The 21,139-nt window shown below is 32.6% G+C and overlaps 3 protein-coding genes across 4 annotated transcripts; 2 read left to right on the top strand and 1 right to left on the bottom strand.

Annotated features, from left to right (window-relative positions):
- The first annotated feature begins 363 nt into the window (after positions 1-363).
- On the top strand, positions 364-4,450 carry LOC146538799 (recQ-mediated genome instability protein 1-like). Of its 2 annotated transcripts, XM_085185660.1 has the most exons (6): positions 366-654; positions 751-944; positions 1,030-1,132; positions 1,376-1,488; positions 1,926-2,060; positions 2,616-4,450. In XM_085185660.1, the coding sequence occupies exons 1-6, from the start codon at positions 572-574 to the stop codon at positions 2,951-2,953; spliced, it is 966 nt and encodes a 321-aa protein (XP_085041786.1). In that variant the 5' UTR covers positions 366-571; the 3' UTR covers positions 2,954-4,450. The 2 variants fall into 2 exon arrangements, with proteins under 2 accessions (XP_085041787.1, XP_085041786.1); XM_085185661.1 differs by lacking the exon at positions 1,926-2,060 and having other exon boundaries at positions 364-654.
- A 1,366-nt stretch (positions 4,451-5,816) lies between these two features.
- Positions 5,817-18,121, top strand: LOC146538798 (macoilin-1). The gene is made up of 14 exons (XM_085185297.1): positions 5,817-6,144; positions 6,837-6,978; positions 7,732-7,858; positions 8,513-8,673; positions 9,177-9,290; positions 9,801-10,052; positions 10,592-10,724; positions 11,061-11,183; positions 11,648-11,811; positions 12,149-12,276; positions 13,119-13,220; positions 13,602-13,740; positions 14,085-14,295; positions 14,779-18,121. Exons 1-14 carry the CDS (start codon positions 6,065-6,067, stop codon positions 14,958-14,960), a joined length of 2,058 nt encoding a protein of 685 aa, XP_085041423.1. The 5' UTR covers positions 5,817-6,064; the 3' UTR covers positions 14,961-18,121.
- Positions 18,118-20,177, bottom strand: LOC146538797 (uncharacterized). Its single transcript, XM_085185298.1, has 2 exons — positions 19,726-20,177; positions 18,118-19,640 (listed from the first exon to the last, which is right to left on the bottom strand). The coding sequence occupies exons 1-2, from the start codon at positions 20,071-20,073 to the stop codon at positions 19,239-19,241; spliced, it is 750 nt and encodes a 249-aa protein (XP_085041424.1). The 5' UTR covers positions 20,074-20,177; the 3' UTR covers positions 18,118-19,238.
- Between the last annotated feature and the right edge of the window lie 962 nt (positions 20,178-21,139).

Below are 21,139 nucleotides of genomic sequence, written 5' to 3'. Positions count from 1 at the left end.
TGGGGGCAGCCTTGACTTGGAGCTTGTGGTGTGGACTAGCGTTGCCAAACTATCGATTGTTTCGCAATCGATAGTTTTAATCTAAAAAAGCCTATGCAATCGATAGGACAATCGATATTTTCGATAGTATCGATACTATCGATTGTTTTAGACTATCGATTGTATGCTAATTCGCGATAGTATTGAATATGATTCTTAAGCATAGCTACAAGATGAAATGAAAAGAACGAGAAACATTTTTGTTACATTTCTTTAAAAAAAATCTCGATACTATCGATTAAAATATCTATAGTCCTATTATCGGACAATTATCGATAGAATATCGATAGTCGACTATCGATCGGCAACACTAGTGTGGACACTTATCAAAGCTCGGCTCGTCAAGTGACAGCTGACGACTGACTGAAGTGTATATAGGGACAAATTAAATATTGGGTTTTACCTAGTATATGTTCCTTGGGTTTTACCATTTTATATTAAATGGATAAAGTATTCACTAATTTTGAGGGTGGTGGTTAATAATTCGAGAGTTTGTAAATCGATGTTTGGAATAATTTATTAACCATCCACGATGGTTCCAAAGGACATTTTGGATTCATGCCGGGAATATCTACATTGCAATCACATATATGTCGAAGAAAATTGGTTGACTGAGTAAGTTTTCTTTTTAATTAGTTTTTATTATAACAATCAAATCCATCCATTTTTTGTTCATTTCCATGCATTATTGTTCCATTTTTGTATTTGTAGGGCGATTGAGTATTTTATAAACATGTTTGGTGAGGAAGATGTACAAATGATCCGCCTTGCTGTTAAAAAACAATGGTATGGTCATGACCTAACTAAAATATCTTCTGGATGTTTACCACAAAATCTGAAGGCATGTACAAAAACTATATTAAGCGGTCACTACACACTCCAAATAAACTCTATAACAAGCCTTGGTAAGGACAACAAACTCAACACTTTTCTCTTCTACCAAAAAAATAATTTGTTCATATATTTTAAATAAAGGTTTATTCATTTTAGAGATTTTTAGTGAACACAAGCAGTATTTAATGTGTCATAGAAGTTTAGTAAAGAAGATGAAAAGAGCTGTTAAAGAGCTAGACATGCTTAATCTGGAAGACAAGTAGGTAATATTTTTCCCCTTTACATACTTAGATGATAGTATTTAGTTATTTGCTTTAATCTATGTGTATAACAAATACTATAATATTTTTATAATAAATTTGTATTATTTATATAAAGTATAATAGTGATAGTGTTAAATACAAATAATTTGTCAAAGGACTCTTTTTATTAACCTAAAAAAAAAGAAATTGTAATTATTGATAGATTTAAAAATAATATAAATAACTGGTTCCAATTATAGAATGTTACAGTTATATATGACTGACGGAGTACAGGAAGTAACTGGAATTGTATTTGAACCTGTAAAGAATTTATATGTCAACACTGTGCCAGGAATGAAAGTTTTTGTAAAAGGTAGAAAAATTAATGAAGTTATAAAACAATACTGTTGTGACAGAGTGGGGCAGCATAATTTGTGGGCTCCCCACATGGTGGAATAAATAATTTTCCTTCCTTCACTCAAAAAAAAAAGCATGTCTTATAATATATATTGTGAATAAAGTGTATTAATATTACAATTACAGTCTACTGTCTTTTTACTCTGTTGTATGGAGGAAAACATAAACCAGTGAAGAAAATAACCCTGTAAATTATTTATTTAACATAAAATTTGTTTGATTCCCATCTGGGGAAACAAAATATTAAATATTTTTATCCCTAGCACTGGTAACAAGGCCCATGGTTGACTTCCTCCACTCAACACGCAATGCCTCCAGAATTTAGCGGAAAGTGGAGAATGGATTTGTCTAAACATTGGGTTCCCAAAACAATAATAAATACCAAATTTGTAGGTCCACTTACATGCTATGGAGATTTTTTGATACTTTCTAACAAAAACTGTCAATTGCTTGAGGGTGATGTGGAACAACTGATGAGTGAACAGTTTGAGCAGACTAAATATTTAATGGATTTAATCAAAATGCATGGTAAAGCTTATACCTTTGTTTTATCCCACACATAACTAGACTTTTTAAAATATTTTCCCTACTTCAGATCTTAATGCCACACTCTGCTTTGTTATAAGAGCGAAGAAATAAAAATGTAAAATAAATCATTCCCCGTTTGGGAATCGGATCCACAAATGTCGCGTCTACTATCATAGGCTTGCATCCCTGGGCCATGATGCACTCATATAGATAGGCAGAAAAAACAGTGGCCAACTTGCCAGAATGGACAAATGAAAATAATTCTTTCCTTCAAATTGTAAAGGAACCCACAGTTATCGCGTTTATTGTTGCTAGTTATCAAATTGTGCTACAATGTCATTGTTCCTTAATTTAGTGTCTTCTTTTTTAATGAAACTGATGTAATGCCATGTCATGATCTTATATTTGAAGTTAATACAAAAGAAAAATCCCAAAATTCTTAGAGACATGTGTTGTTCATTCTGATGTAAATTTATATTTTTTTTCTAATTCTATTTGTGTAAAATATACATATAAAAACAGCTTTGTTAAATTATATATAACATCAATTTGTAGGTCTTGAAAAAGATATGTCTTCAAATGAAAATGGATTCTCTGATAAAAATAAAGAAATTAATATTATAAACCAACCTGCATGTATTGAGGAGCCTGCTGTTAATTCAAATATAATCGTGAATAATGATGAAACAAATACTGCTTATAAAACTAGTTCAAACTTGATGGAAACTTTCAGACAGTCAAGATCGCCAGAGTATCAAGTCAAATTAAGTTCATTAAAAAGAACCAACGAATATAATATTACTGATTCATTACCAGGAACCAGTGCAAATTATCATATATTTCTTGACAATGAGTTAGAAAGTCCTAGAAAAAAAGCAAAGGAGAAAGTATAGAAATAAAAAAGATTTAGTTAATTCACCAACCTCAAAATGAAGGTATGTTCACTGCCTAAGAATCAAACGGACAGTCTGAAATTACTTTTTCATAAAAACTGAAGATCTTCAACAACAATAAAGATTGTCTAAGTTTCCTACATCTATCGAATGACAAGAAAAAAGTAATTCAGAAAGTTTAATGTCACTTGAAAACCTAACAGACTGCCTCACGTGTAGTGAGATTTGGTCGTAATAATTCGTAATTTTATTGCAAAATTGTTATATAGTAGTGTTTAAATAATTAGTTACATGTAGTTTTAGTATATTTTGGTGCTGTTCAACTAATATATTTTTTCGTATTGTACGTTTTCGTAAGATGGCAGGCCGACACGGTTGATGACGAAGGTCCCTTTATTGTTCAAATCTCTTCGGAACTTCAACAAAATTGCATCAGTAGCTGCTATACGGGCTATAAAATTCGGTCAATTTTTGCATCATAACAAAGTTGACTCAATTCTAAATGATGATATTAAAAATATTAGCAGAAAAGAAATATGTGTTCTATTTTCTAATGCAAAAGCTGCCAATAAGTTTTTGAATAATTCTACATATAGGTAATATCACTAAAATGATTATTGCGAGGGAGTACCTATTGACTTTCTAATGGAGGAACTTTCACAAGTTCTCGTGCTTCCTTCAGGCTGTGACACTGTTTTGAAAGCGAAACGTCTGAATCGTAAGGTTGTTAGTGAGTGGGCTGTTACTTAGGTTCCAATACAAACCGCGGTAATAACTTTTTGTGGACAAATGGACAAATGTTGCCACAGAAAGTGTTCAGCTACAGTTCTGTCCTATCCTTAGAGCCTTAGAAATTCCCAACTATACAATGCATGATCTGTCGTCGTTTTGGCCATATTAAAGCTCAGTGTCGATCAAAGCTTAGATGCTATAAATGTACTCAGCCTCACAATGGTGATTCGTGTATTATTACTAGAGTCATCATGTTTGTATTGCACAGCAAAGCATTTTGCAATTGACAAGGCTTGTCCTGAGTATGCAAAGCAACAATCTATCAAAAATGTTATGTCTGAGTATAATATATCATATATAGAAGCTTACTCTCCTTTCCCAACCGTCCAAAAATCCTATGCTGACGAACTGGAAAGAAACTGGAAACCAATCGCCTCATTGTCGAGGATATCAAGAACCGCAACCCTATGGTAAACCTGAGAGATCTCCTGAGTATCAACTCAGATAAGGAGGTCTTTGACGGCCTCGACAAAGAGGACGACAGGATCATGGTCAAATATAAAAAGAAGGTGAGCCAATAAGAACCCCACACAAACCATCTAGTGCTATCAAATCTCCCCCATAATATGAAGAGCGACAACACAGTAGGTAACAGCCAAGGTATTGTATATAATACCGAATTATAGACATTGCCGGTAAGATACATGTATATATTATGTATTGATTTCTGAAGTTAATTAAAATAAAACTTAATATTTTTGTATACATACATCTTTTATTTCTTTATTGATATGTCCTACATCCTCATATGAATTAATTATTTAATGTGATTAAGTTTTGTGTAAAATCACTTTATTCAATTTATTTTATTATTATGTGTAAGAAATGGCTAGATAGTCTATAAAATATCTGGTTTTATTGTTTTAGCTTACTGCTTACTTCAAAGTCCCTAATAAATCTACTTAAAAAAAGTAGCCCATTTTTTTTATTTTTGGACTATTACTGAGAAGTCAAAATCTAACGTCGTGTACACGGTGTACAACACAACAGAATGAGTTCAGCTGCAACGCAGCACACTCGTGCTGGAATAGTGGCGAAAAATATATTATTGGATACAATTGTGATATATTTTTTTTAATTAAGTACTTAACTAGCATTACTTATAATGCGTACGTTGGTAGCTTCAAATCTCGCTCGAAAGAATATTAATATTTACTAAAAAAAGGTAATATGATGATAATAAATCTATATAATAAAATTATTTATTTCTAGATCCTAGTAATACACATTTTTTTATTAGTAGATAACCCATTTCTTTTGTTTTCAATATACTGGCATTCTAATGATAAATTTCTGGAGAACTGGTATTCTTCTTCTTTCTCGTTTCACTCTTGACAGAGCGGTCGTGGTCGTCCTTTTTAAGGGTTGGTGAACTGACACTATTCCTATATATTCTTATTTTGACGAATTTAAACGCTAGAAAGATGCAAAGTAACTTTAAAATTTCAAACAGCATTGGCGGGAAACTGTGATGTGTGACGTGTAGTATATTAGAAAATAGAAAGTACTCTGTGGTGATGACGGTAACTTCAATAAAATCTTCAAAATGGCGTTTCGAGCATGCTAATCATTTCGCCAATGTTACTTTGAATGGAGAACACACGAAGGAGAATGTAAGGTAAAAAAGAGACAATATTACAAAATAGGAGAATGCTGTATATTTCTAAATCATACCGGTAATGATTTAATGTCAAAAAGAAAATACAATATTACAGTTCTTTCATTTCATAAGTTATAAAATAGAAAGATATGAAAATATATATTTGTGTAATATAAAAATATTAAATATTTGCATGTTTTTCTATTACTAATGTCATCTAACATTTCCTTAAAAAATAGCTATTGCTAACTTGTAACTTATCTGTTTACAGTGTCGATTTATTCAGTACATTATTTTGTTTAGAAATATACTACTGAACTTTGAAAAAAATATTTCTTTATTACTTTAAGAATTTTTCATTATTTTCAAACAGGTGTGGTTAGGCAGGACTGCTTATAAAATTAAAATAAAAACATTTCAGTTATATTTTATCTATGTGAAATTTAAGCATAAAGTACAGTTTATGTACTGTACCGTAAATTGCCGTAAATATTGCTTACGATGTTTTTATCTACATAAAACCTAGTACATCACTATTTTGTGAGTGAACGCAGGAGTTTGCCGATATTTCATCCATCTCCCTCGTAAATTTTGGACATAGGCCGATTGACAACATAAAGCTCCAGCTTACGGAGTATTATTTTCCTAAATGTTTCGTCGTATATCAGTGTTACAAGGGGAAAGCCAGTGATTATACTTAATACAGTGGAGGAAAAAATATGAAGAGGCGAAATGCCGATCCCGGCAAGATGCGGCGCCCCTTAAAGCGCAACAAACCCAACGAAGGAATGTTTGGAAAGTGAGTGCAAGTGAATTATATTTGTATCGAAAAGTTATTTATTTTCATAATTTTGCTAAATTATATGATTTCTCAAAAGTATGAGTAATCTAGTATCTGTATGTACTAAAATAAAAAATCTATGGGTACCATCTGGTAAAGATAACTCAAAATATGCACTATTCGCTATTCATCGAATTCAAATTACATACAAAATTACTCTTGCTATTATTTTTAAAATCATAACCAAGTTTATTTCTGTATTCTTACATACATTCCTCTTTCACATGAAGCTGTACATCTAATTGATGACTATTTAATGATCATCAGACTTCAAATATTTGTGTAGTTTATTTTAATATAATAATAAATATATATATATAGTTTTTTCTATAAAGGTTTTTTGGTAACTTACTGGTTTAACAGTTAACATTAAATAAAATAATGAAGTTGTAATACTTTACTTCAAATATATTATAAATTATGTGCTACCTGTGTTAATCATATAAAAAATGATCTAGGAAGGAGGTTCCTTCTAAGAAACCTTACAATTCATCAATCATCATCATAATTGATTCCCACTCAGGAGAATAATTTATTTCTCCTCTCTGCCAAGCCACTTAACACTCAATGTCTTAACTTGGGTGGAAAATAAAGCAAAGAAAAAGAGTATATTTATTATGACATTCATTATTTAATATTTATTTTTTCAGTTCTCTGACATATCTGAAGTTCATAATGTTTTGGGCGGCAGTAGTATTGGCTGACTATATGTTGGAGTTCAGATTTGAGTTTCTTTTGCCATTCTGGATGATGATCAAATCTTGTTATGAATCATTCAAATATCATGGTGTTGTAAGTATTAGAAAACTATTTTTTTTCATTTATTGTTGTGTACCGTTCCCTACTTTTAGCCTAATTGAGTGTTGAGTGGATGAACTCAACACTGAGATGTGACCTGTTACCAGAGCAAAGAAATGAAAATATTAAATATTTCATTTCCTCTATTGGGAATTCAACCTTTTAGGTTTACACTTGCACAGTTGCTTGTGCCCCTGTGCCACTATTGGTTTTTAAGTAACAAAAAATATTTACTGACTGACTAAATATCTGAATCTTTACTAAATCTCTAGTAAAGGAAGGCATGGTATTGGGTTCACCCACTCAATAAGATACATAAAATAGGGCTTAAAGGGGAGACTTTAAGATTTCCTATTATATCAGTATTCATTCCTGAATATCCAACTATATGAATTAATTATTTCAGGATATACCATAATATTGCAATATATAAGATATTTAAGGATAAACAGACAATATAAACCATATTGCACCATATTGTATCTTACACTCAAAAGGCAACTTCTTAATTTATGTTAAAAGAATTTAATTTAAATGTAATAATTTATATCATGGCACTATAGGACTTCATCTGACTGTAAATGGAATAAATATGATTTCACTCTCCACTCCATTTGTAGGGATCAAACCCACAACCATCACACTTGAAGTCAGACACTGTCTCTTGTTCCACTATGCCTCAAGATCAATTTAAGATTTTATTATATACATATATAGTAAATAAAATAATATTATTTATATTTTTAGGCATTTTCAGTGTTCTTCATTTGTGTTGCATTGACATCTGATATGATATGTTTCTTCTTCATACCACTACAATATTTGTTCTTTGCTGCAAGTACTTATGTGTGGATACAGTATTTATGGTGTTCATGTGAGTATTATATATTATTATTTTTATATAGTTTTATTTTAGGCGAAGACACTTCATTATCATGAAGATAAGTTCTGCACTTTTCGTCGAATTCTAAAGACATTGCGTGTTAAGTGGCGGTACTTGATGACGCGCTTTGCCTCGTTACCAGCGAGCGAAGAAATTAAAATATTAAATATTTCATTTCCTCAAGTAGAAATCGAATCAACAGCCTTACGGTCGCTCGCTTGTGCCCCTGCACCACGGTAGGTTTAATTTAAATTGATTATATTAAAAAAATATTTTTTTTTTGTCTCATTTCAATTTATATTGCGTACTAGCGATATATAAGCGCGATTTCGCCGCTTAAATTTATTGTTATAGTACACCTAGTATACCGATACCAAATAAAACAAAATCTTTACATAAATTGTAGCCTATGTTTATCGTAAAACCTGTATATAATTACTGAAAAGTTTCATCTAAATTGGTTCAGTAGTTTTTGCGGGAAAATGAAGCAAACGTCCATCCTCACAAACTTTCACATTCATAATATTATTACATGTAGTAGGATTGTTTACGAAAATTGCCACTGATATTTGTTTTACTTAAGGGGAAATGAAATTGACAGACAAGTAAAAACCCCCTGTAAAATAAAATGATATTGGTTAACAGTCATGGACAAAGGCATATGCCTGCCGACGGTGGCGCTGTGCTTCCTGGTGGTATACACGGAGGCGGCGGTGCGCACGCGCACGGGCGCGCTCGATCCGTGGCGGCCGCTGGCGGCACACTGTCTCGGGTATCCCACCATGTCGCTCGGGTTTGGGGTTAAAGTTAGTTTGTTGTCTATATGTTATATTTGTTTATTTGCAACAGTCATTTTTGTAGCTTCACACTGTGTTGCGCTAGTGTTAAGCTCATTACCGCGGTTTTGTCTTGTCACCAGAATGAGCAAATGGAAATAATTCATGCCCCCCAAGTGAGATTTAACCCACAACCGTCGCGTTTATAGTCGCTGTGCCGCTGTGCCTAGACCGCCTTTATATAATCAAATCTATACTTTGTTACTATTATTATAAAGCTGAAGAGTGTGTTTGTTAGTCTGAACATGTTAATCTCATAAAGTATTTGTTCGGATTGATGTTTTATGCTGAATAGTAACGTGTAATTCTTTTTAATGAAGATCTGATCTGAGATCAATGTTTCTCCAGCTATTATTATATAAAATTTATTAATTAATTTATTTATTATATAAAATTGTTACTTATTTTTATTTGATCATGCAAGTAGTTAGGCAAGTTAGTTTTCTTATATCATTTTTCCAATTTCTCTATAGGCATATGTGGGTCAGCGTTTAAAAGAGCGCCGACAACGGCAAGTGAGAGCAGAAAACGAGTTCTACTTTCAGTTGCTGCGTGACGCTCTGCCTGAAAGTGCCCTCTTAGAACAGGTAAATTATAAATTTCAATTTATTTTTTCGGCATAATGGAATTAAAAATAATTTTAATATCGAGATTGAACTCACATCAATTGCGTTAACAATCAGATGCTTTCATACTATACCACAACCTCGTCTAAAATAACCTACACATGAGAACTAAACTAAAAAACATAAGTTATTACTTCTTTTAATTGAACCATTTGTGTTTGTAAACAAGCTATGAAGTATCTTGATTGTATAAGTGATGGTGGTGGGTTCGAAGATCACTCAGATCAATTTTTAAATTTGTGCTATTTTCTTTTTCATAACCTCTAATAGGTTCTCTATGCTTATTTACCAAAGGTGGAAGCTATATGAATATAAAAAAGTTATTTTTGATTTATTATTGATTAACAACAATGGACATGCCATTGCAAATTAAAAATTATGTTAAGTGATATACTTTTGTTAATTAAATCATTATAATTTTTTATCCATTTACTAATATAATTAAAAAAATATTCATTTACATGTTTTCAGAACACACAAACAAAAGAGGAGTGCAGTAAAACAGAGGACACACCAACGTCCACGCACACACCCACACCTACACCAACAACCACACAAACACACACCACCACACAGACACAGACAGTGTCAAACACAAACTCGTACACACACACAAACGCGCACACACAGAACGACTCGCGACATATGAACGGGTCGGTGCGTCGTCGGTGTGCGAGAGACCACAACGGTGTGTGTGTGGCCGATAATAATATACAAGTTAAGGTATTTGCTGTATGTTTGTGTTTTTCAATGTTGTATGTAATTGTACATGGTATGTAAGATTATACATTAATATTCTTCATGCTGTACCCCGCACATAGCAGAGTAGGCAGAGGGAACCTGGGAACATAGTGCTACGACACTCCGTTTCCATTTAGACACTTCCGGTCGCCACATTCAGCAGAATTCTGGAGGCATAGCTTATTGAGTAGTGAAACCCCTCTCTATAATCAAAATCAAATCAATATCACGCTGTCTCCCGCACATAGCAGAGTAGGCGGAGGGAACCTAGTGTTAAGACACTCCATTCCCCACTTTCCGCCGAAATATGAAGGCAGCGTGTGTTGAGTGGTAGAACTCAACGCTGCGCTTTGCCTCGACACCATAGCGAAGAATTAAATATTTATTTAAATTTAAATAAATATTTTATTTCCCTGGGTGCGGATCGAACCCACAACCAGTTGATTTTACAATCACACTTTGTGCCCCTGCGCTATGACTGGCCTTATAATCAAATATATTTAAAAAATCTAAAATTTCAGTTAGATAAGTTAGAAAAAACCGTGTCACGTGACAAAAGTAACGCGCAAGCGGCGTACACTAATGGCTTCGCCAGCGGACCCGGCGCTCCTGCTAACACAAATCATGAAAATGACGAAAAACATGAAGGGAAAAGTGAGTTTTCTAATTTTAGCTTCACGCTGTATCCCGCAATAGCATCCCGTCCCGTCCAATGGATTTAAGTTCCTCCACTAAACACGCAATACCTCCAGGGAGAGATAGCGGAAGGTGGGGAAAGTGTTTTGATGGGAGCGAAGTGTTTAATGCTACTTTCCCAGGTTCTTTCTGCCTATCGTGCTCTGTGCGGGATACAGCATGAGTCTAAAAATTAATAATAGGTAATTCTAGTAACTAATATTTATTTCCCAATTTTGTGAATAACTTCTATTCAAACATACATGTTATTATTATTTTTTTTCTAAAACCTCCGAACTGAATTGAACGTTTCAGGCGGCGGTAAACCGTCGAAGTATGATAAGAAAGAGGCTAGTACAGTAAGAGAAGAAAAGAAAAAACATAAAAATAAAGATAAGGATAAAGAAAACAATGATAGTCATAAGAATACAGAACAAAGTGAGTATTTTAGTTTATTTACTAATTTTGTTGTATCATTATATAACTTGGCGATTATATGTAGATTAGATGACAATACAATGGTTATGGTACCACCAAGTGGGTCTAATGATGGAATTGGAAGATGGCTGATAGAACCTACAACTGCTATATCGAGTGTGTGCACATTGGATATAGTGTTTTGTTAAAAAAAGCGTGATTTTTATTTTTTAAACTGTAGAATTTCTTTAAAAGTTCGAGACTATTTGCATCAAGAAAATTAAATGCGAGAATCCAAAAAAATTAAAAGAAAATTGTTAAATATTAAAAAATATAGTTTTTATTTTATTGATTTTTTTTGTTTGGATGATGTTTAAATGTTTCCTAGCATATTTTTTTTATTTTAGTCTTATAATGATTATTAATCTGGTTAACTAAGCCGATTTTGTATTGTATTCATTTAAATATATATTTTATAATTACAGCAAAAGAATTAATAATTAAGGATAAAGAAGTAGAAAGTACAAAAGAAAATAATATAAAAAGTAATAAAGATAGCAATAATCACAAAGAGCGCGAAAGAGAGAAAAGAGAAGAGAGGGATAGAGAGTTGAAGGAAAGGGAACGCGAACAAAGGGAGAAGGAGTTGGTGAGTGATATTTTTTAGTGTCATGTTTTACAGTGCATATAACAGGCACCACACATTATCTGTCTAGAGAGGGCAATAATTTATTTTCCAAAGTGGGAGTTGAACCCACAACTATCATATTTATAGCCAGATAGAGTCACACTGTACCACAAGGGACTCGCATGATATTCATTGTTTCATCGTCTATGAATCGTCTGTGGCTTTATGATAAATACTTTTTGTTTTTTTTGTAAACTTTTTTGAATATAAAGTTTAATTTGCAGTGAGTGTGTTGCTTTATTGTTATTATTTTTTTTAGATATTGTATTGTACTCTTTTTTATTTTCCTCATTTACAGCGCTCTTCCCGCGAACTTACAGAAGAGCTAAAACGCGTGCGCGCGGAGTTAAACGCCGCGCGCACTGGCGAGGCGGAGGCAAGGCGCGCGCTGGCCGCCGCTAACACGCCTCGGCCTATGGCGTCTAGGTAATTCTATATGGATACTTGTAACCCCTATTTTTGAGGCTGTGGTGACGTCGTGAGACAGTCTCTGACAGTAAAAACGACGTTAGTGGATTGAATTCGTTCGAGGTGATTAAATTATTCTATTTTTTTCTCTCTGATAAAGCATTGAGTTCCAAATAAGTTATAAAATCCGTATAAAAAGCTCTGTATAAAAAGCTTGATGAGAAGGTTTTCTAAAAACAGTGTCAAACAACTCTTTAGTATTATATATGTGTTTTATTTATTTATAATAATAGATTGGGGCAAAAGTATTTTCGTATTGTTCATACAAAGGAAAATATTTTTTTAGGTATAATTTTTTATTTATTTATAATATGTATATGCCGTTTTGATCGATGACTTGTTGCCATCTTATGAATAGTGCCATGATCCAATTCCTGTAGAAATTTTGAGATTTTTCATTTCAAAAATTTGACAGGTAGTGTACAGTAGTCTTTGAGGTTAGCTTTATGCTTTCTAAAGAGTTCTGCAATGACCGAAATAGGTGGAAATCTGATGGAGTAAGGTCAGGGCTATACGGAGGATGCATTAACACATCTCAGCCAAGCTTCCCTTTTTGTTGCTGCGTAGCTGCGTAGGTCTGGCGTTGTCAAGGTGGAACACCACTCCCTTCCTATTCACCGGCTCCGGCTGGCTTTTCTTAATAGCTTTTTTTAACCTCATCAGTTCCTGACAGTACAGGTCAGAATCGATAGTTTTATCCGGTGGCAAAAGCTCATAGTAGACGATTCCTTTTCAGTTACATTTAGTAGAGCCAAAGAGGACCTATTACTATTAATTCTATACTGTGTTTATATTCGCAGTGAGCGTGTAGCACTAGAGCGCCGCCTGAGCGAGGAACGGCGCGCGCGCACTGCCGCCGAGCACCAGCTGTTGCGGGCCCGACACGCCGCGCGGACGCCCAAGTGAGAATTTCTTATGATTTTTTATAGATTTTATCATATTAAATACGTAAGTAAAAAAATACTCTGTTCTCTATTTTTACCTAATTATAATGCTGTATTTTCTCTAACTTGAGCACGGAAATGAAATTATTATGCATCTGCATTTATCGTATGAAAGTCAATCGTTGTTCTATTGTGCTACGCCATTAATAGTGATATTAATGAAATTATATTTTTTTAAATAAGAAAGTTTATTTGTATTCCAATAGTTACAGATTTATACGGGAATTGTCGATTGAATACAAGTGTTGTATTTTTTTAGTAAGGCCAAATTAAACAATTTTCGAAAATGACTGAAGAAACGATATATGATAATAATCAATATGTATATTTGGATGTCAGCGGGGAGTGCGACAACGAGTGGTGCCGGTCGCGGCGCGGCGCGCTCGAGGCAGAGCTGGCGGCGCTGCGCCGCGAGCTGCAGCGAGCGCGCGACCGCGCCACGCAGATGCAGCGCGAGATACAGCATAAAGCTGAATTGGTAATTTATAATACACAAAAACATCTTCACACTTATCCGCATAGGGGTAGGCAAGGGGAACCCAGTATTAAGGTACTTCGTTTCAAACGCACTGTCCAATTTTCGAGATATTTAATGTTAAGTGGTGAAACTCAACCGTACTTTGTCTATCGGAGTGAGGAAATCAAAATAATTTTAATGTTATCATTTTCCAAATGAGGACCGATTTCATAATTATTTTGTTACATTCAGACTCTGTCAGTGAAATTTTTGACTTAAAACAATATTAAATTTTTACCTACAAGCTGAAATACAAATAAATATTTTATTTCATTCAAGTCTACAATTATCTTTTATACCACCAGGTGCGAACACTAGAAGCCCGCCAAGCGCGACAAGAAGAAGCGAACGCAACGGCCAACGCCAACTCGAGTCCAACCAACACCCGCTTCGCGTGCGCCGCCCTGCAGGAGCGCGCCTCGTACCTGGAACGCTCCCTGTCAGCGGAGACCCGGGTCAAGCTGGACCTGCTCTCCGCCCTGGGTGATGCCAAACGACATATGCGGATACAGGAAGGTGGGTTTTATAAAGATACGAGTACCGTGTACGAGTGCGGTGTTGGTTTGCGTTGGTTGATGTGGAATCTCTTGATTTGGTAAAGCCGGACTTGTTCTTGGCTCTGGGTGATGCTTAATGCCGTAGTTGATACAGGAATGTGGTGTCGTGACGGCTAGAAAGGACAGAAAAAACAGCGTAGGAGATAGCACACAAATATTTTTTTTCTCTTTCAAGCAGCTTTGAACAGACATAAGTCTGCTTATTATTCTTTGTCGGTTTGTTTAATTGATTTAGGTTTATATCCTATTGAAAATTAAAAATAATTTCAAAAATATATTAAATAAATATTCGTATAGTTCAAGCGTATAAAGCCGCGCGGGTCCACTAGTTTATAAATATTTAAGATAAGTGTAAGATCAATTTGAATTACAAAAGTTTATTAAGTTAAACTTAAACTTGGTATTTTATCCATGATAATATAAAGTTTTTTTAATTTTCCAGGTGTCATATCCAGACAAGAAAAAGAAATAGAAGAACTTAAAGCTCAAATGCTAGCGGTGATGCCTACAGAATTCGTCACACCAGTTACTAATACAGTGTCTAAGCTACGTTTGTCCGATGGTTCCCCTTTGGACCCTAACGCCTCGGTCTATACTCCCAAACAGCTGTGCTCGGATGCCTGAGCATTGGGTAATTGAGCAATTCAATGCTCAGTTTGATTTTTAATGGAAATTTTTGCACTGGTTTTAGTTTCATAAAGGTCTATTTAAGCTATTGATAATTAAATTAAAGACCTTGAGAGCGACTACATTTATTTGGTTAATTATTTTCTTTGTTGTCGTAAATTTATTAAAAATAGTGGACAAATTAAAAATAAATATTTACATTTAATATTTATTTATTTTGTTTTAAGAACAAGGATTATATATTTGTTATATCAATTCATAATGTAGTCGAATGAATAGGATCTTTATAAAACTAAAGCTGGCTTCTCAATCACTTCAATACTTATAAGGCCGTCTCTGATCTCAATTTTTTTTCCAAAAGTATTCTTTTCTTTACTTAATTTCGTCCTTACTAAGTATTGATGTGACACCATACTTTCAGTAACCTGTGTGAGACAAATCCTTTATTTTTACACCTTTTAAATTTTTCATTCGAAATTCGTAATGGTTGGTGTTTGATATAATTATTTATTAATTAAAAGTTTTTTTTATAACTTACTTTATAGTGGAAAAAAGTTAAAAATATTTCTAACACTAAACTTAAAATAACAAAATAAAATATGTTTTGCTAATAAACAAAAGTGCATTATATATTAATTATTTCAAGTTGTTTTATATACATCAAAGTACAATATTTTGCATAATATTTTTTTATTTTATCTATGACCATAACACCAATCTGGGTTGGGTTTTTTATATGTTTTTTAATAAGCCTGCTTAAATTAAGGTTTTTGTCAAAAAAAACTGGATTTTTTTAAACATTAAGTTGTAACAGAGGTTAGTTTTACACAATCATTTAGTAAAATAAATTCAATGTAACAAATTTTTATAATTAAGATTCAATATAAAAAAAATTTAGGCCATTGTGGCACAGCGTTTGACAGTCGTTTTCAGACAGTTGTAGATTCATTTCCCACTCGGGGTAAACGGTTGTCATATCCTAGTTAACAAAACTAAGCGCGGCGCTGTGTTTCGTAACTCAACACGCAAGTCTGGAAAATTTGGCAGAGTATGAAGGACAGAGTCTTAACACTAAGCCTACTTCTGCCTAAACTGCTATAAGTGGCAAAATATTAGCTGCTATAACTAGTAAATTATTTTATCAAACTCCAACCCAAAAATGTCGCTTGCTGCTGTATCCAAACGGTGTTTTACATTTATGTGATATATTGTACAAAAAATGAGATTAGATTGTCTGCGTGTATGTCTTTTGACGTTTTAATCCATTTCTCATATGTTTTATACATGCGTAGCGTCACCCAAATTTCCTTATAATTTGTATGAACGAGCAACACTCAATTTTATAAGAATGTTGCCATTTAAAGAGAGATTTGTTCTAAAAAAATGATCTGAGATAGCTAAGAGGAATTGAATCTGATATGATAGTAAGTGAGATTATTTATAAATTAAACAAATGTATAAATCGAGCTTAGACAACTATAAAGTGGGGACGCTGCGCTATTTTTTCTTGTTAAAATAAAAATTTAAAAATGGCTGACACGCAACTTGACAGTGACAGTTGTCAAACCATGACAGTAAAGTTCGTTACTTTTACTTTAGGGCGCCATTTCTTCATTTAGTTGAATTAATGCGACTTCAGCCTGAATGTTATTTATATATATATATATTAGTTACGTGTATCTTAAACAAACTAAGATTGGTTTAAATAATATTAATGTTTGTAATAACGTGCAAAAGTAATAAGTTGGTCAAAAGTGCTTAAACAATCTTTTGTAAGTACAATTGTTAAATAATCAGTTTAAAAAAAAAAAAAAAAACACTTTAAAAAGTAAAAAAGGCTCCTTCAAAGCTTTTGTTTAAGGTGTTATTGTGTACAATTACCTGACCACATGCTTTATTATTTAGTTTACTTACTAAAATTGTTGCAATCACAAATATTATTTTTTTCTCTCTTGTATTGTTGTGTTTCAGCATAACTTGGCTTTAATATTTGGTTGTATATTTGTTGTCTGTTATGCTATAAACTCTTCCAATTGCTTCCAAAATTTATGCTGCATTTATATAATATTTTTTTGTGCTGAACATGAAATATTTTCAATTTTGAAAAGTTGTAAGAATTAACATGGATGGATTATTTAATCAGTTTTATTTTGTATAGGCTTTGGTAAAAAAAAAATTTTTATAGTACTCCACTACCAATTTTCAGTCCAATTTTGGAGACTGCGTATCGAGAATCGGAACTGAACGCCGCGCCATTTACTAGAGTTGATAAATGAAAATAATTTATCGTTCCGAATGGAAATCGAACTCCACAGTCATGTTATAAACGCTGTCCCCTACCGATATTATGTCATCACTGGTTTAATGATTTAGTATTGTCTATTATTAATAGACGTACAAATTTCCTAAATAGTCTTTATATTTCACTAAGAAATATTATAAAAAATTATAATAATAATTTATAATTCCTCCATGTTAAATTTCTCATTTTGTTTAAAAGAAAACGCATTGTTATTTTAATAGTAAAATCCAAGTTGCATTTAAAATAATGTTTGCAATTAATTCTAGTGTTGCCAGGTTATATTTAACAAAATAATGTTTTTAAACAAAGAACAAATTGTTTTTTTAATTTTTTTTTAATAATTTGGAATATCAAAGTATAATAAGTTAAGGCAGATATAATTTTATAATATTCTGGCAACACAATTTCTTCAAGATAACAGATTTCTACAAGATAAAAGATTACATTGGATTGTAATTTGAGATTGTCTCAGTCTAGTCTTAAAAGGAACGTTTGCACGACTCATGCCATTACGAAAGTCGTACATGCAAACGGACTTTTTTATATAAGTTTATAGATGATTTTTTTTTCTTAACAATATGCACTGCCCTCGAAGTCGATCTTCCATTTCTATTTTTTTTTTGTTAATTTAATAAAATCGAGGATTGTCAACTTGAAGTACTTAAATAGTTTAAGATTTGGATATTTCAGACGTTAAACAGCAGCTAAGACACCAATGTATATTTTTTCATGAACAAATCTTGGATATGTTATATATATGTGGAACAGAGTGAACTTACAATCGAGAAACCGTATGCGATGTTTGTTTGTACTATAAACGGATGCTGTAACAGCAATAAAAAATCAGACATGCTGTCTTATTTCTTTAATTTCACCTCTCTTATCATTTTTTTTAATTATTCCTAGAAGAAATAAGTTTATTAAGTTTTATTGTAACATTATAAATTGGATGATTCATATTTAGCAGCATAGATTCAAACTAATATTAAATCATTTCAATTTCTCTTTATTTTAGAATAAATTAAATGGTTTGAATAAAATTATAATTATTTTAAAATTAACCCTGCACTGCAAATAAATAATATTGAAAATCCATATTTTTATACCATAAGTATCCCAGAATATTTATAAATAGGTGTAGTACCTATTAGGTATTTTATTTAATATGAAATTTCTTTCAGAAACAATATCATTATTTTACAAAGAATGAAAATCAACATAATTCATACCTCCTGAGTAGAATTTAACCCTTGTATTTGAGTGATGAATGCTAAGCAAAAGTGGCCTTTTTAAATCATATATCGCACTTAGTCTCAAATAGTGTCATAAGTCAAAAAACCATTCAATATCGAGAAAAAGATGTTTGAAATTTATCCTAACCTTAATTTTAGCCCTTTGAGACATAACTCAAAAAGCAATAAAATTAGTACAGTAAGACTTTTACAAAGTTAAAATGATTTTTGAGGCTCTTCCAAATGTTATAGTAGATAGACTATAAATATATAATTAAGAAAATGAATTGTGACAGTCGAAAGAATGGTTTCCAACTTGCCTTAATCACTTATACTGTCATATATGGAAATAGTGCCTTTTATCAGAATATAAACAGTAATTGTGAGATATATATAGTCATCAGATATAATGTTGTAACTATACAGATCAGATTTATTCTATATGTACCAACATTCATTGATAAACAACACTTTATACAATATTTAGACAGACGGCTGTGTCCCGCAAGCAGGTAACGCAATCTTTTCATTTAACAGTATAATGACACTAATGCCATCTAGATTCAAACAATGAAACTATAATTATGATACTACTTAAGATACAACTTTCATGTTTTCTGAAACAAATAGTACAATAAATGAGATTTTCAAATTTTTTATATTGTCACACTATTTGAGCCAAGGTGCGATATGTATTTCAAAATATTCCAATACTTATTTATTTTATTGATTTCTTTTATTTTAATCATTGGAAAGATCAGATAGCCTGGCTTCGCTAACTAATTTTTGTATTTGCAATTTCATTTTCAATGATGTTTTCAAATTCATTGTTCGGAGTTGAGATGCAATGTATTTACCATATATATCAAATTCATCTTCATTACATAAATCTAAATTAGAATCTTGGCTGCCTTGAACAGAGGCTTCTGAAGCAGTACTGGAACTTTTATGTTTTAGTTTCTTTCTTTTTATTTCATATGGATTTGTATCAGTCTTTGGAAACAGTGGTTCTTCTGGTTCGTTTTTTAATAAAAGAATATAATCACCATCAGTTTCAGATATTAATGTTTCTAGATTTGTTTGTTCATTATAATTATTGGATTGTTCGTTATTCCACGTTTTTGAACTGTCTTTTTCTGATTCCTGAAACAGAAATGATAGAAAATTAACAAATGTTTGTAAAATATTAATATTAAACCATTGTTAGTAAAGTATTTTAGGTATTTACCTCATACATTGAGTCTGAAATTTTATTTGGAATTGGAATGCGTTGAAACCTTTTATGCCAATATTGAAACCACTTAACTGATGGAGTGTATTCGTAACCATTACTCGACCTTTTTGTTATTTTACTCAACTCTTGCGTGTACGTAGACCTTAAGTTTTTAATTTTTGCCTTTAATTGACTTAAGGATAAAGTAATACCAGTGATAGAATAGAATTTGGCAATAATTTCATTGTAAGCTTGTAAACGCTTTTCATTTACTTTGTAATTTTCGTGTTCTGTATACCATAAAGATTCTTGACTTAGATATAGTTTCACGAATTGGTGTGTCTCCTTTTCACTCCACCTCATACTTTTGTTTTATTTTTTATTTATATTGAATGATGTCTAATACAAACAAAAGCAATTGTTTTCTTTCAGCAGTGGGAGAATAAATGACATCTGTTAACAAATAACCACAGATAACCTGTAACTATACAGAGTATAACGCGACCATCGACAGGTCAACGTCAAGGTTGTCTATGAGTAGAGCTAGAGCACCTCAGTAAGTCAGTCCATGTTCAGCAGAAATTTGAAAATTAGTGATTTTATAATTTGAAATTTGTTTTGGTACGGCATAAAATAAATGCCATGGACAGTACTGTTAGACGTACGGTAATGTGTTAAGATGGTTATTTTTTTTCTACTTAACGCTGTATCCCGCAAATAGCAGAGTAGGCAGAGGGAACCTATAGTATATATATATATATATATTTATAGTTTTAAAACACTACCGTTCTCCACTCTCCGTGTAAGTTTCGAGGCATGTTGAAGGGGGAAACTCAAAGCCTAGTTTTGCCTTGTTACCAGAGCTAAGAAATAGAAATATTAATAAATACTTCATTCTTCCGAAAGAGAATCGATCCCATAACCGTTACGTTTATAATCACACGCTTGTGCTATTGCGGCACGACGGCCTCATCCTCACGTAGTTCATTATAAGCTACTCAAACCTAAACAGACTATCACGTAAACTCACTTTCTAGTTCAAATTATATATTTGGGTCGATTATGAGTAAGGACAGAGTAGTATGAGTAGAACTCGGAGGCGGTTAATGTTTTTTTAAAAACAAGATAAAAACACATATATCGTCTATGTTTTTCAAAAATATTTGGGAAGACATTCTACGTTATTGCAATAAGTGATGTCTGTCAACCAATAGCAATACTGCACACGAGTTCCAGGTTTCCAATAACAGCTGTTATCTAAAAGCGACTGCCTTGTTTTTTTTTTCGAAAGGGCTAAACTGCTGTTAACGTGGAATGGTCTTTACAGTGTCACCGATCGGGAAGGGGCAAGAGTAGTTCGTTCCTGAAGAATAACTATGAGCTTTAATGGATGCTCGTGAGAAGGGCAGTGATCGCAGGGGAATGCCCT

This window comes from Heliconius melpomene, chromosome 5 (assembly GCF_056956725.1).
Source record: "Heliconius melpomene rosina isolate 202511_hmr_F chromosome 5, ASM5695672v1, whole genome shotgun sequence".
NCBI classification, from domain to species: Eukaryota; Metazoa; Arthropoda; class Insecta; order Lepidoptera; family Nymphalidae; genus Heliconius; species Heliconius melpomene.
Note: the sequence above shows the minus strand (reverse complement) of the source record. Positions and strands in the feature narration are given on the sequence as shown.